This window comes from Rhinoraja longicauda, chromosome 6 (assembly GCF_053455715.1).
Source record: "Rhinoraja longicauda isolate Sanriku21f chromosome 6, sRhiLon1.1, whole genome shotgun sequence".
In the NCBI taxonomy this organism is placed as follows: Eukaryota; Metazoa; Chordata; class Chondrichthyes; order Rajiformes; family Arhynchobatidae; genus Rhinoraja; species Rhinoraja longicauda.
In genome coordinates this window covers 79,244,353-79,261,399 of record NC_135958.1, presented here as the reverse complement: position 1 = coordinate 79,261,399, position 17,047 = coordinate 79,244,353, and the positions used below count along the sequence as shown (strand labels likewise).

General features: G+C 41.3%; 1 protein-coding gene across 5 annotated transcripts in view; it reads right to left on the bottom strand.

The window, feature by feature from the left end:
• Positions 1-17,047, bottom strand: part of helz (helicase with zinc finger) — a 176,354-nt gene that overhangs the window by 16,107 nt on the left and 143,200 nt on the right. For all 5 annotated transcript variants that reach the window (XM_078401433.1, XM_078401434.1, XM_078401435.1 and 2 more), the window contains 4 exons: positions 13,074-13,156; positions 10,813-11,311; positions 8,471-8,699; positions 6,714-7,230 (listed from right to left, as the gene is read on the bottom strand). In XM_078401433.1, the coding sequence (XP_078257559.1) occupies positions 6,714-7,230; positions 8,471-8,699; positions 10,813-11,311; positions 13,074-13,156 (1,328 nt within the window). The remainder of the gene's footprint in view (positions 1-6,713; positions 7,231-8,470; positions 8,700-10,812; positions 11,312-13,073; positions 13,157-17,047) is intronic.

Genomic DNA, 17,047 nt, shown 5'->3' with positions numbered 1-17,047 from the left:
GCCTGTCACCACGTGCTGCTTTAAAGCTGCCTCAGTTTCATGGGCAAAACAAAGGACTGGTAGAACTCGAAGGTATTTATTCACAAAGTGCTGGAGTAACTCAGCAGGTCGGGCAGCATCTCGGGAGAGAAGGAATGGGTGACGTTTCGGGTTGAGACACTTCTTCAGTTTGAAGGGTCTCGACCCGAAACGTCACCCATTCCTTCTCTCCCGAGATGCTGCCCGATCTGCTGAGTTACTCCAGCACTTTGTGAATAAATACCTTCGATTTGTACCAGCATCTGCAGTTATTTTCTTATACGACTGGTCAGCAGGTCAGGCAGCATCTGGGGATGGAATGGACAGGCAATGTGCCAGGTTGCACACTGTGCTCTCCGCACAGACTTTGAGAGACTTTGTGTTTGCCTGAAGTTGCCTCAAGTTTGTATGAATTTGTTCAACAACTCAGTCAAGCAGCGAAACCAGTTTCCACATCGGTTATGTAGATGGCATACATACAATGCATAGAGAATGCGAGACTTGAGAATATTGTAAGAAAACACGTCCAAGGAGCTGACCCAGGGATGAGTGATTAAGCCACCCACGGAGAAGCTGTAAGCCAAGCACATGCTGGATACATTTGAAAGGTTACTTGATGTGACAAGATGTGGGAAGCAATTAGCATTGGAGATGGAGAAGTTCTGCACCAACTGATTCACAGAATTAGTAGGCTGGAACGTTGAGGATCAAATTGCAGCAACCTTTGAGCATATGAAGCAATACCTTTTGTGAAGGTTGGTTTGAATGCCTACTGGACACTGGTAATTGAACATCTGAAGAGCTACTTAACAAGGCGTGAAAATCCCATGGAACCATTTTAATCCAGCACCTTCAAAAATGCTTAAAGTTTAGCACACACAGCCAGAGGTCCAGGAAGACATAATTGAATTCAACAATCTATCACGCCACTGTAACTGGGAAGTACTCTTTGATCATGTGCTACGTGACTGATTTATGTGCAACATCGCCAAACATATTCAGCAAAGCTGTTACTGCATTAGAGTTTATATTTGGGAAAGCATTCAGAAATGTAAGCTCTTTTGAAGCATCACCTAAAGTTGAGGTGTTTTGGTTGGTTCACATTGCTGGCCTGATGCAGCCATGAGTTTAGAATCAGCATGTGATCAGAGTGCTGACCTGCAGTCTCGATATCACTTAGTGAAGGGACAGAACCTCTCGTGAGAAACGTTCATTCATCAATAACTGGGAGCAATGCCATACTCTGCATGTAGCTGGGAAATACTGAAGTGCTCCCATTTTTCAACATGGAATAGCCATGTAAAAGAGCAGTGTCTATTTTCAAAGGCATAAAACATTTTTGAGGCAAAGGTAAATGGACACTTGATTAGCCAGGGGATGAAAGATGACCACATCAAAGATGACCAAAGATGACAAATCAAGAGGACAATAGAGAATACAGAGCTCATATTACAATCAGTTCAATCATTATCTTATTAAATGGGCTACAGGCTTCAGGAGGTGAGTGCCTTACTTGTCCTCTTGATTTGTATTTTTCTTGGGCAACAAATAACACTGAACTGCCAATAATTGTTGTGGACTGTACCCAAAGGTCCAAGTTGGACCAGAATGTTTGTGGCAAGAATGTCCGGTCAGAGTACAACGTCCGGGGTGGTGGGAGGAGAGATGCTGACAGATTAGTTCTTCTTACCTCCAAAGTTAGTTACTTTGCTCTCTCAGTATATGGCCAAGAAGAAAAGCATAGGCCATCAGGCAGAGAAGGAAAGGAGAGGATTAGCAAGCATAAGGGACATGATTGGGAGCCAGGGAGAACTTGGTGGTGTACATTAACGTGTAGCAAAATTGACAAAACCCAAAAGAACAATGCGAATCCAGGTTGTAGTAAAGCTTTCAAACTGCAGTAGACACTGCACTGTCGCTCCAGGAGCGATGGGTGAGATGTGGAAGACAGTGGATGTCGATGACCCTAATGCTAATTTGTTGGAAACCTGACCTCTGGAAAATAGGAACCACAGGCAGTATTGAATGACATTTTCATCCTAAACAAACTTCCAATTGATAATATGTGTGAGAAGAAACTGCAGATGCTGGTTTAAACCGAAGATAGACAAAAAAAGCTGGAATAACTCAGCGGGACAGGCAGCATCTCTGGAGAGAAGGAATGGGTGACGTTTCGGGTCGAGACCCTTGTTCAGACTGGTTAGGGATAAGGGAAACGAGAGATATAGACGATAATATGGAGAGATAATGAATAATGAATGAAAGATATGCAAAAAAGTAATGATGATAAAGGAAACAGGCCATTTGTAGGGTGAAAATGAGAAGCTAGTGCGACTTGGGTGGTGGAGGGATAGAGATAGAGGAAATGCCGGGGCTACCTGAAGTGAGAGAAACCAACATTCATGCCACTTGGTGTAAGCTGCCCAAGCGAAATATGAGATGCTGTTCCTCCAATTTGCGTTTAGCCTCACTCAGACAATGGAGGAGACCGAGAACAGAAAGGTCTGTGGAGGAATGGGAAGGAAAATTAAAGTGTCCAGCAACCGGGAGATCAGGTTGGTTCACGCGGGCTGAGCAAAGGTGTTCCGCAAAACGATTGCCCAGTCTCACCGATATACGAGTCCACATCTTGAACAATGGATACAGTATATGAGGTTGGAGGAGGTGCAAGTGAACCTCTGCCTAACCTGAAAGGACTGCCGGGGTCCCTGGACAGAGTCGAGGGAGGAAGCATAGCGACAGGTGTTGCATCTTCTGTGGTTGCAGGGGAAGGTACCTGGGGAAGTGGTGGTTTGGGTGGGAAGGGATGAGTTAACCAGGGATAAGTGATAATTCTGGATTGTGTTTCAGGTAATTTGGTTATGCAGACAGTGAAAGTGAAGAGCAATTGAAGAAATATAGAAGCTCAAAGGGAACAAAATATTGTGACAGGCAGTCAGGTTTAACAAAGCACATCGAAGTAATCCAGGCAAAAGAACACAAAGGAATTGCTGAGCATTGTTAAGGACCTTCCATACAATGTAACACAGGATAGTCACAAAGAAATCTTCAAAGATGCTATTAGTAGCAGGCTTCCCATCTCTTATCTGGTTCAGGAAATTGAAGTGTAGAATTTAAAAGTAAGCCTGCAGAAATTACACTGAAACAGAGATTGAACATGTCTGTCCGTCTCTCACTGCTGACCTTGCTGACAGCCCGAGTTCATGCGTAGCAAAACACAGGCTAAAATGGCATGGGTCACACAAGTGCACATTAAATAATCTTGCACATTGTGCCACAGTATGTTCCTGAAAGGGCATCATAAAAAATAAAAATAAAATGTTTTAATTGTCACGTTTTAATCTTTTGAGGTTATTAAGGAGACCTTGTAATGTTACAACTCTCAAACTGACAGGAAAGTTTTGTGGGTTAGAATTTCTTGGCTGAGAACAAAGAGCCGATTAGGCACCTAACAAGAGTCAACACAATGGACAAAATACAGTCACTCCTGTATTATGGAAATTCGTCCTTACGGGATTTACAATTCACAAAGAAATTTCAGACTTGAAGGGTACAAGAAGGTGCCCAAAACGCAGCGAATCTTGTATAGTGACTCAATGTGGTCTACTATCTTACACTTAGCATGATTGTGTCTAATGCATAGAAGGATTCTTATTGAACTGCATACAAAAATCGAATTTCACTGTATCTAGGTACACATGATAAAAAAAGTACCATGGATCCATTAAAAGCACTTGTATATGGAATAAAAATATGTTATGCGAGTGGGGCCATGTGTAAATGTATTATGTATAAACAAACAAAATATTATTTCTTTAAAAAAGTGGATATCAACAGAATTTATCCCTTTAACAATTGATGCTTCTTGTTCTTTAACTGGTTAACCAGTTTTGTTAAATTCAAACAGTACAGGGCAGAATCTGCAGATATTAAAAGACTATATTCTCTTGGGTAGATTAACAAGCAACATCATGCGAACTAGATGCCACAAATAGAAGAGAGTTCAAAAGTGCAATCCTCTGCACCTGAATTATTCTTCCCACCAAACCTTCATTTTGATTCAAAAATGAAGCAGCATTCCAAGGATGCCAAACGTCTGGCTTCTCTGCAAATCTCTGAGCACGACAACGAAACATGAGCCCTGGCACAACTCCTCCAACATTCAGGGTGAAACATGTGTTAGATTGTTGTATTAGAGACCGCTGCGCTGCCGGATCACTCAAGTGTCATTCACTTGTTGGCTGCCTTGCTCATTTTCCCGACCAAAATGTAACTCTTCACATTCTTCAATTCTCAGCTGCCATTTGTCCACCAATTCCATCAGCCTGTCTATATCACTTCAAAGTCTGAAGGAGGATCCCAGCCCAAAGAGTTGTTTATCTGCCTGACCCATTAAGTTCCATGAGCACTTTAAGTTTATTCCAGCATCTGCAGTTTGTGTCTCTCCTTGAAGATTTACTACCTTCCTCAAAGATCAAGACACTTGTCTCTGTACATTTGAAAACTATCTTAGTGATAATTGGCATCCATATTAATGAAACCCTTGATACAAAAGGTTTAGTTTAGATTGGAGATACAAGATCGAAACAGGCTCTTTGATCCACTAAGTCGACACCCACTTTCAATGCAAGCCTTTTGACACCATTTCAATTCCCTCAGTGACTTTATCAAAAAATCTTATTTAAAAACAATCTGCTTATAACTAATTCCATACCAAGCTTTGCCAAATAAATCCATGCTTCTCCAAGCATCTGTAAATCCTGTCCCTAATTATTGTTTCTGGGACTTGTCCGACAGCCAAGGGTACTCGAACCAGCCTGTGGCTGCTGGTTTTGACCAACCCCCGTTTTTGAATAAGGATGTAAATTCTTCTGTCCTCTGGCAATATCCCTGTACATAAAGATGTATGAACAAGTCCTTTAATCGTTCTGTGTTTGTAGGTCATCAAAAATATTTCACTCAATTAGTTACTGCATGGTGAGAGTTACTTGTTCAGAATAAATAACTGAATTATGTTGACTTGCTTTGGATTTGAGATGTATTCGACACAAATTAGCTCAACAAGCTTAGCCTCGTCAGAATGGCAGGAAAATGCAAGGCACAGAAACAAAAACACAAAAAGAGAGGCAGAGGCAGAGGCAGAGGGAGAGGGAGAGGGAGAGGGAGAGGGAGAGGGAGAGGGAGAGGGAGAGGGAGAGGGAGAGGGACAGATATGTAAAGAGGTTCAGGGAGAGAATTCCAGAGCTGAGTACCTGGGCAAATGAGCACGAATGGAATGGGCTAAGTGCCAAAATATCATGGGAACACCCTAGAATCAAATGGACAAGCTTGGTTTTTGGGTAAGATAAGCTATTGGTATATACCCATACAACACCAAAACTGAGCCGTCAGCCCAACTTGTCCATGCCAACCAAGATACCCCATTTAAGCTAGAACCACTTGTTTGCATTTATCCGATATACCTTTAAACCTTTTCTATCCATGTACCGTCCAAGTGTCTTTTAAATGTTGTTTTAGTTCCTGCTTCAACTACCTCCTCTGGCAGCTCGCTCCATACACCCTCCATAGGGAGCATTTTTAAAGGATGGTCACAGACATGATAAAAACAGCGTCCCTTGACTCCAGTGATTTTAAGGAGAATTAGCACTTTACACTGAAGTTGGCAAGATGACCACTTCTGAATGCTTCAGGCATTCAAAACAAAACCAAAGTATGCTTAAAAAAAATGAAATTCAGCTTTATTTTCTTTTCAGAGTATGATAGAAGATGCTGCATGTGGCAGATACTCCTAAGCCTTTTGTTCTCCTTTAAACTGCATTTCTCCTGCCTATATGTGCAGGCAACCCAGTCTTCAAACACTCTTACACAATCTCAATTGGGTATTGAAGAAAGCTATTGTTATGTTTTTTTAACATTTGAAGGAAATGGTGACTGCATCAAACGCAGAAACTGCTGTTGCGGATGGGTGAACTTATTCCCGTTGCAGCAGCCAAAGTAGAGTCTGAAAAGTCAATGGGATGCCCAGAATATCTTTTTATCTACTGGTTTGAGAAGGAACGTACATAAATGCTGGTAAGTACTCAATTACCCCATGGTTCAACTGCTGCCAATTCAAGTGCAAGGTGACCTGTGTTATCTTCTACAGATACAAAGCTGGAGATGAATTAGTTTTTAGTTTTGGAGATTCAGCGTGGAAACAGGCAACGATGCAGCATTGACCAACTTTCACCCATTCTATTCGACAAACTAGGGACAATATTACAACAGCTAATTAACCTACAAACCTGCAGAGTGGGAGGGAACTCCCGGAGAAAACCGACGCGGTCACAGGAAGAACGTACAAACTCCATACTGACAACACCTGTAGTTATGATCGAACCCAGATCTCAGAGGTCTAAGGCAGCAACTCTACCGCTGCGCCACTGTGCCGCAATGCAACATATATTCCATTCTATTGCTGTTCAAGTGCTATTTTCTAACAATCAACCCAAATGCACAGTTATTCAAGGCTGGCACAAGTCTTTACGCCTGGTTTGTGAAAACCACCCCGAGATGATCCAATTAATATTTACAATCGTCAAGAGGGATTAGCCATCAAGATATTAAGATGCTCCTCTGCCAAACTCCCAACTGTAATCAACCCGAAAAAAAGTTTGCAAAATAAAATCAGATGGTAATGACAAAAGGATTCTCACCTTTTCTATGCTGTGAAGTGAAGAAACAGATACTGCCCGTGCAGAAGCAGGATGAAATGAGTCATCTCTATTGTTCTGTTGTTGTTGTTGTTGTTGTTGTAGAGACATTATTGGATGTGGCTCTGCTCGACGAGGCAACTGTGAAACCCCATACGGCATGTTTTGCCCCATCAGGTGGTTCTGTTGCACACAGGGAAGCGTCCACGAGCCCTCGGGGTGCAGGTACTTGGAAGAAGGTGGTGGCGTGTGTCCTGACGGTACAGGGTAAGCAGGATTATACATCGGTTGCTGAGGAAGCTGCTGAAAGCCAGAATTGTTGATGGTTTCTAGGGAAGGATTACTGTCATTCAAATTGGAAAACTGGTTATTGTGATTTACAGGTGCAGGGAGATGTCCGGGTGGGTTTCTGCTCTGAATCTGTCTGTATTGCAATAATCGGGACTGCAGGGGCATCTCATTAAGTTCTTTATTTTCACTCTGATCCGAAGGTGGCATCTCTCTTAACAAACCTGGGAACCTGGAGGAAAAGGGCACAAATCAGCATGTCGGCATCAATATTATTTCCTAGCAACCACATAAGATACTGGGTTAATTTTACTTTAAAAAAAATGTTTCCATTTGTAAAAATGTAACACTATTATGTGTCAATTATCGATTTAATTTCACATTGCCTTCGATTGCTATCCATGAACATAGACTTTAGGGCTGGATTGTAATACAGTAACCAAGAACTGGAATCCCAATCTAATTTAACCTCCCAGGGTAGGGGTGTGAAGGCGAAATGTAGTATCCAGATCGTCTGATGAAGGTCAGCTGAGCATGGAATCTGGACCTTGCTGAACGAGACACAAAGTGCTGGAGTAACTCAGCAGGGTATGCAGCATCACTTGAGAACATGGATGGGTGATGTTTCGGGTCGGACTGAAGAAGGAATCAGTTTCCGACCTCACTACAGACCGTGTTGTATTCCTGAAATGGGTTGCAGGGAGAAGGCAGGAGAATGGAGTTAAGAGGGAAAGATAGTCAGCCATGATTGAATGTCAAATGTTGACGGGCCGAATAGCCCAATTCTGTTCCTATGACTTATGAACTTATGAAATGAGGTGAGAATGGATGCTTGACATTTGGATGAGAAGGACACCAGGCAGCCCTTGTATAGCCTGATGATCAGTCACAAGAAAAGTCTCTATTATTGGAGTTGTACCTTGCACAAAGGATTGTTGGGATTGCTGGTGGCTGGTCACTTCAAGACAATGTTATGATTATTCAGTTATATGTTATGCTATCCTTCACAGATAATCAGTGTAAGACCATATGAGGTGTCACTCTGGAAATGTTCTTCAACGCTAACTACCTCAGTGCTAATGTTAAAATAACCAAAAGGTTAGCACTAACAACAAATGCACTTTGGGGTAGCGCAGTGGCAGAACTCCTGCCTCATGATGCCCGAGACCTGTGTTTGATCCTGACCTCGGATGCTGTCTACGCAGAGTCTGCATGTTCTCCCTGTGACTGCATGGGATTACTCCGGTTTCCTCCCACATCTCAAAGACATGCGGGTTTGTGGGTTAATTGGCATCTGTAAATATGGGCCCTAGTTTGTAGGCAGTGGATGAGAAAGTGGGATAACGTACAGCTAGTGACGGGTGATCGACGGTCGACCTGGACTCAGTGGGCTGAAAAGCCTGTTTCCATGTGGTATCTCTAAACTAAGCTAAACATTTAAATGATATGACATAAAGTAATTACAACTTTACCTTTGATATGTTGGCCCATTTTCATCTTCGGGATTATTGCCATGCTTCCACTGGCCCTTGAGAGCATGTTGTGAATACCTGACTTGTTGCTGGGAGGGATGAGCAAGCTGCTGTAGTTGTTGAGGGTATGATGGGTTCCCTGTATTGACGTACTCCTGATGCTCATTCCACTGTTGAATTCTTGAATGCTGCCTCATGAGGTCTTCGGCTGTGCTGGTGTGCAATGAATCTACAAGCCAAACCAACGATGGAAACAAACTGAGATTACACTGACAACTAGGCCTGACCAAGAGTGACCCAAAAACTCAAAGTTTAAATAGTCAATCAGGTAAGTAGAGAGCAGTCCTGAAACACAAAGTACAGCACTTAACATCCCAACAGCTCTATTGCCAGATTTTAACTCAACTCTCAATGTCAGCTCGGAAACTCTCCTTCCAATTCTGATTAAATGGACAAACTTATATTTATGTGGCATTTTAAACGTCCTCAGGACATCTTAAGAAGCTGCTATTTTCACTTTCTGTGTTCAGAACTAATAACTAGCAATAGTGGCAGCAGCATCCCACACTCATTTTGCTCATGGCACCGATTGGGAATCATCGGCTCAGAACATTGGGGAAATTTCCTGCTTTTCTCCAAGTAGCATTAGATCTTTTAAGAATCATCCAGGTCCTTGGATCTAGTGTTTCATCTAAGAAGCATAGGACCAGCAATGTAACAGCACAGTACTGAATTGTTAACCTAAATTATTTGCTCAAACTGTGGAATGGTTTTCGAACAACTTCAATCATTAATACATGGTTACTGATTGGGGACGATCAGCCATGATTACATTGAATGGCGGTGCTGGCTCGAAGGGCTGAATGGCCTCCTCCTGCATCTATTTTCTATGTTTCTATGTTTGGATGCTTTAAATTACCAATTTTATAACTTATCTTTAAAAGATGGAGAAAATGCTTTTCTTAAGCCACACTACCAATTAGCAGACTCCAATTACTTAAAGACACAAGCATAACATGCAAGTTTATGTATTTTAGATGATGAGAGATTTGGGGCACATCAGAGTAATTCTTCCTCTTGCACATACATGTAATATTCTTTGTTTTCAAACATCAAATTAAAAGCTTTCACTGAAAAGCAAGAGCAGAATCCTTGTGTCTGAACCAAATACAGAAATATAGCAGAAACATTTAGATCAGGCAGTACCTGAATTAAGAGAATCAGTTCACATTTCAGGCCAGTGACCTCTTTAGAACTGAAAATGTTTGAGATGAAAATAAAATAAAGATACACTGAAAGGGAAAAGGGAAAGAAAGGGCAAAGGAAAAACCTTGATGAGTAAGTGTGTCAACGGTTACATGCAGAAGGCAGGAGAATGGGGTTGAGAGGGAAAGATACATCAGCCACAATTGAATGGCGGAGTAGACTTGACTGGCCGAATGGCCTAATTCTGCTCCTATGACTAATGAACCTTTCTCCCTATTAGGGTAAGAAACAGACAAGATTCAATGGTAAAAGAGATTAAAATGTTGCAATGAAGATCAAGTTACAATTGAATAAGGGAAAAGAAACAAAAACCAGAGGTGACTTAGAAGATAGAACAGTCCAGCACGGGAACAGGACCTTTGGCCCACAATGTCTGTGCTGAGCATGATGCCAGTTAAACTCAACTCCCCTGCCTGCATGTGATCCATGTCCCTCCATTCTCTGCATATCCATGTGATATCAAATGACAACATCTGATTAATTATTGGAAATCACAGCACACAATGCTGCAAAGAAGTGCTGTTGATGGCCATTTGTCACTATACTTGTCTGAAATTATATGGAAATCCAGGAATACTAGATTCCATTTCCCTGTCATCCTCTATTTCCAATTAAAAAACAACTAACACATCAAAGTCCATAGCTCCCTTGTTCACTTAAATAGTTGCTATGAGGTTTGCTTATCTGAAGCCACAAAGCTGCTGTTGCTTTCTCCAAAGCTGCAAGCAGTTTGCTTTTAAGTAAATGAAAGACGGAGTGAAATTTACTTTCTGCAACGATACAGATTTAGGAACGTATGGAATTCGCGAGCACTTTGCTCATAAACCAGAAGCAACTGAAATTTGGAGATCTTTTTGAAGCCTTCTCAATCGCCACTGACCAGCTTTGTGAGCGAGTCCTCTTTCATGCACTCGCACACTAAAACTGCGAGCTTTACTAGCTCCTCAAATTCCCTGGGGAAATGTTATACTTTAGTTTGCATGCTGTGTGTAACATTTTTAAGATGCACTGAACGATATTAGAAATGTCAACCTCAACTGCAGATTGATTAGAATCATCCACAAAATGCTGCTTACCTAAGATTTCCCCCATCCCAGGTCCTGAGGTACTGTCTTCAATGAAATTGAACGGGCGATTATGGGGGGCGTTGAAGTGTGGAACTGACCTCAATGGGTTTGCTCCCTCCAGACCAGGGATGGGCTGATCTGGACACATGTTATCAGTGTTTGGGGAATGCTGAGATGGATGGGAATGAGAAGTGGGGAAAAAATTGTGGTTAGGGGCCTGAGGAAAAACAGGAGAGAGCTGTGGTGGCTGCTGCTGAGGCAACTGGTTATGCTGCTGTGGCAACTGTTGCTGTTGTACTGGATAGGGTTGCCTAGGTACAGGGTGCTGATGAGGGAACTGGCGATTAGAAGGGTGATGGTAAGGTGCAGGCGGTGGATGCGAAGAAGCAAGATGGAAATTTAGCTGCCTTTGACCAAGATTGTCTTTTCGGTGAAATCTAGACATTGGATAGCCTAAATTGGAGTGTGATTCTGGACTTCTGTTCTGTGCCAGCAACTCAGGATCCACCTAATTAAGAGCAAAGAACGCCAGTTACAATCAAAAAGAAAATCAAAGTTATTTTCAGAAATGTAAAATATTAGGATTAGATTGCAATAGTTTCATTTGAAATAAGTGGTAAAATTGCAGCAAGCTAAAACTATTTCACAACAGCCATATTTAGTATCTAAAGTGAATTATAGGCAGCTTAAAAATATATTTCACATTACAAAGTGAACCATAGATAGAAAAAGAAAAACTAGAACTTTGAACAAAGGATTCGACTCAGTTTATCAATGAACAATGGGCCACGGGTGACCAGGACAATTGCATTCCTTGAGGAAGTTAGGGAAACAGCAGAGGGTGGAAGACAAACACATCCAACACAATGATTTTGTAAACCATAGAGATTAGTCAACCATTTCTCTTATGCCTAAACACACTAACAATTTTAAACTGCTGCTCCACTACACAGCTCAGTTTTTCAGAGAGTCATACTGCATTGGAAACAGGTCCTTTAGCCAAACACGTTCATGCTGCATATTGTACCTATCTACTTTAATCCCATTCACCTACAATAGACCTGTAGCTTTCTCAGCCTTGACAATCCAAGTACTTATCTAGATGTTTCTTAAATGTTATGAGAATAACCTCTTCCACCTCTTTAGGCAGTATATTCCAGATTCCAACCACCCTTCATGCTAAAAGAAAATTCCCCTTAAAATCACCAAATCTGTGCCACCCGGAAGCATGCAGAGGGCATCCATTCTTACACGTCACTGGGTAGGATCTTATGCTGTTGATTTATAGCTCCAGCATCCCAATGACAGATGCTGTCTTTGTGGAGTTTGCATCCTCTGTCTGTGATCTCTCTCTTTCCCTTGTTTTATTTTCCATTGTTCAAAGTCTTGCTGCTAGGTTAATTGACTACTGCAAATCATCCCCCTCGTGTAGCTGGGTGGCAGAATAATCAGGAGGAAGTTGATGGGCATGAGAGAGGGAATATGTTGTGGGGAGGGAAGTGAGGGAATGGGATTGCTCACAGTTGGCACAGACTCCTTGGACTAAATAGCCCCCTCCCCTGCCATAGGAAATATAGAACATAGAACAGTGCAGCACAGAAACACTGCCTTCGGGCAACATTTCTGTGCCGAACATCTTGCCAAGATAAACTAAACTCCTCTGCCCGCACACGATCCATATCCATCCACTCCCTGCATTTCCTCGTGCCGGACAAAAATATGACAGAAAATTCCCAAACTAATAAAAATGCCATAATCAAAGCCATTTGGAACACAAGGCAGACCAGAAGAAAGTAGTCATAATTTTCCACACTTTAAATATGCAAAACTCTCAGTATTAATTTTCCAAACCAGAGATACAAAGACCCAACCATGACTATAATTCATGTAAAGAATAAAACAAAAATTATAATCATTGATGCCGATATTAGAAGTCAAGAAGTACACGTGTAAAATATACAAGTCAAGGATTTACATAGGATTTCCATCTGTCTGATTGACAGAGAATTACATTTGAACTGGATTTTAATCAATTTATTATTCTTCCATCATACTCTCACCCAGCTTAACCAAATATCAGTCATTCTGAACAATGACTCTGCCTATTATCTGTTTCGTTTTAGGCAATGGACTGGTGTTATGTTTTGAAGTACAAAACTGTATCCAATTTCATTAACTTCCAAGCTTTGTTCCTTCCCTTTATAAATTTCAAAGAAAATCAAACAGAGTGCTTACTTTCAAGGTGAGCTATTAAAATAAACCTCACATACCTGCTTTTCTTTGGAGTCAGGTGGTTTCTTCTCAGGAGTCTGAAGCCTACTTTGTTCACTTCTTACACTTGCCTCACTTTTTGCTGGAATTTTTTGCAAAGAAGTTGTAATTTTTACATAAGAAAATCTTGAAAAGTTTACAATAAATTATATATTATAAATTAAATTCTAAGCTACATTTACACCAGATTCTTCCAGACAAATGTTACAGTTCGGATAATTCTATAATTTAATTATCAAATTAATAGTCTTAGTAACTTCATATTCTTCTCTTACAAAGCCCAACAGAAGCCTTTGATTTTCAACATCTGATTTTAATCCCTTGATTTTTAGCCAGGTCTCTATCCTACAAATCCTTGATCAGTACCTCTCAATCCAGCTTTTATTCTACTGATAGCACTAAAATTGCCCTGATCAGTCACCAAAACATTCTTGATCACACTGAATGGCAGAGAAGGTGCACATTTTACTTCTTGTTATCCTTTAAGATGGTATATCAATCATCTTCAGTTTTTTTGTTTGCTGTGTTCAAAACTTTAAAAAAGCTACATTGCATGAAAATAAGACATTCAGTTTGTACGGCATGATAGCACAGCAGTAGAGTTGCTGCCTTCCAGCATCAGATACCCAGGTTTGATCATGAGTACAGGTGCTTGTCTGTAGGGAGTTTATACGTTCTCCCCGTGACCTGTGTGGGTTTTCTCCGGGATCTCCAGTGTCCTTCCACACTCCAAATACGTGAAAAGACGTGTTAATTGGCTTGGTATAATTGTAAATTGTCCCTAGTGTGTAGGAAAGCATTAATGTGCTGGGATCGCTGGTCGGTGAGGACTTGGTGGGCCGAAAGGCCTGTTTCCGCACTGAATCTCTAAACTAAACTAACAAAAGGTTGATCAGACGTTGGCATTAAAGACCTATGGCACCCTCACCTACCATCGGGAAGAAGGAACAGAAATGCGAAAAGTTGACCACCAGGTTCAAGAACAGCTTCTTCCCAACAACCATCAGACTGTTGAGCACATCACAACCCTAACTAATCTATGAACTATGGACTGTCTTTGGTTGCACTAAGCAATTTGGGCTTTTTTCACTAGTTCGGGATTATTAATTTATTGAATTTTTGTTTATTATTAAGTTATCTACAAATGTTTTGTTTATTATATGCTATATGGGTATTACGGCCTGCTATGCTGCTGCAAGTATGAATTTCATTGTTCTGTTGATGGTACACACGACGATTAAACATTCTTGATGTCGCCCCGAGTCCCTGCACCCCCATTCAATACAATCATGGGCAATTTGAATGTGTGTTGCTCATTCCCTTCGCTGCCTGTCCCCCTTATCTCTTGGTTTTTCTTGAGGGCAGGTAGTGTACAGGAAGCAGGGACCGACGGGAATAGAAGGCATGGCCTCAGAATTAAAGGACTTTCCTTTAGGAAACAGGAGGAATTTCTTTAGTCAGAGGGTGGTGAACCTGTGGAATTCTTTGCCACACTGGAGCGACTAGGTTTGTATACACTGGAATTTAGGAGGATGAAAGGGGATCTTATCGAAACGTATGATTATTAAGGGGTTGGACATGTTAGAGGCAGGAAACATGTTCCCAATGTTGGGGGAGTCCAGAACCAGGGGCCACAGTTTAAGAATAAGTGGTAGGCCATTTAGAACAGAGATGAGGAAAAACTTTTTTAGTCAGAGAGTTGTGAATCTGTGGAATTCTCTGCCTCAGAGGGCAGTGGAGGCCAATTCTCTGAATACATTCAAGAGAGAGCTAGATAGAGCTCTTAAGGATAGCAGAGTCAGGGGGTATGGGGAGAAAGCAGGAACGGGGTACTGATTGAGAATGATCAGCCATGATCACATTGAATGGCGGTGCTGGCTCGAAGGGCCGAATGGCCTACTCCTGCACCTATTGTCTATTGTCTATTGCCTATAAAAGGCTGTGGAGGCCATCAATAGATATTTTTAAGGCAGAAATAGATAGATTCTTGATTAGTAAGGGTGTCAGGGCTTATGGGGAGAAGGCAGGAGTATGGGGTTAGGAGGGAGAGATAGATCAGACATGATTGGATGGTGAAGTAGACTTGATGGGACGAATGGCCTAATTCTGCTCCGATCATTTATGACCTTATGACTACACATCTCCACTTGCCCTTGTTCTTCATATCGCTGCCTGGGGAAATATTCTTGCAGCATCTCACTCAAGCCCCCTCAGAATTATGTCTTTTCTCCTAAATTCCAGAGAATATTCCCTTCCAGCTTTTCTTCTGTAGTTCGGAGCCAGGGAATTTCCCTTGTATTTCCACTCTCACCTATTTCGCTGTAGTTGGTTTCTGTTTCGATTCCTCCAATACTTCTCCTCGAATTTTATCCAGAACCGTTTTATTCATTCTTACTTTACAGCAAGAGGAAGGGTCCAAGAATAAAGGATAAATTGGCAGCGAATTCCCTGACATCACCTGGTTCTAACTCGTTAATGGCCTTGATTATTGTTAGACTGCTTGTGATAAAGTCATGCATAAATTGTGCCTTGAAGAAAATACAACCTTGCACAAGTGTCCCTCCAATGTGGGATATGACTTTGATAAAAAAAATAATTTAAAAAAATGTGGGATATGACAATGCAAAACCCAAGTCTCACTGATCCTCGTTAATCTTAAAATCAAATTCATCATAGCTTCGACATCTATGTTTATCTCACTACCACTGCAAAACTAATTGTCGAGTTTAACTTTCCCAGTGGGGTCTCATTTCTCCAGATATCCCCTGCACCCTCATCACCACAACCTTCAACATACACTCCCCTGCTCCCAGATTCCATGGACTTCTGTACATATCACCCCAATCACTCCCTAGATTTCATTGATGACATAGGGTTCAAATATAAAACTCCACTCTCCCAAAAACCTCTTGTAACCTCCCACCTGGTGAATCTCCAAATCTATCTTTTTAATTTTGTTTTAGGTCAGCTCTTCCATTGCACTTGGAGTGTTTCCCAGATCACCACTGACAGTCAATCAGGGAAATCCTAACATCTCAACCAGCTCCACAGTACAGAATTAATAATAATAATAATAATAATACATTTTATTTATATAGCGCTTTTCATATACTCAAAGACGCTTTACAGAGATTTTGAGAACATAGGGGAAATGAATAAATAGATAAATAAGTAAATAAATAAATGAACAGAGAAAGGAGACAGAAGGTGAGGTGACCTTCAGTGGTTGAAGGCAGTACTGAACAGGTGAGACTTCAGCGATGTTTTGAATGTGGTGAGTGTGGGGGAGTCTCTAATTTTAATTAAATTAAATATTTTAATATTTTAAATTTAATATTTTAAATTTTAAATTTAATATTTTAAAATATATTAATAAAATTAATAATTTTGTTGAAATAGTTTGAGAAATATTCAAATTCAGAGCGATTATTGCCAAAATATTCACCAAGTAGAATACGGGCCTTAGTAAATGACTCACCACAATCTGTCTACTGCACAGCAAACAAAGTTAAAGAGCCTATTCAGAGAATGAAGGAAATGGGATTTACAGTCACCTTTAAAATAATTTCCCCAGAAGAGAATAACTAAACAGCAGCTGAACACTAAGTTCAATCCTCTCAATTATACTGGTGTGGTTACTGAGCTTGATTTACAGAATTTCCACATCATCTCCAATCTGCCTGACCACAGTATAAGAAAATAACTGCAGATGCTGGTACAAATCGATTTATTCACAAAATGCTGGAGTAACTCAGCAGGTCAGGCAGCATCTCGGGAGAGAAGGAATGGGTGACGTTTCGGGTCGAGACCCTTCTTCAGACTGATGTCGGGGGTGGGACAAAGGAAGGATATAGGTGGAGACAGGAAGATAGAGGGAGATCTGGGAAGGAGGAGGGGAAGGGAGGGACAGAGGAGCTATCTGAAGTTGGAGAAGTCGACGTTCATACCACCGGGCTGCTGCCTGACCTGCTGA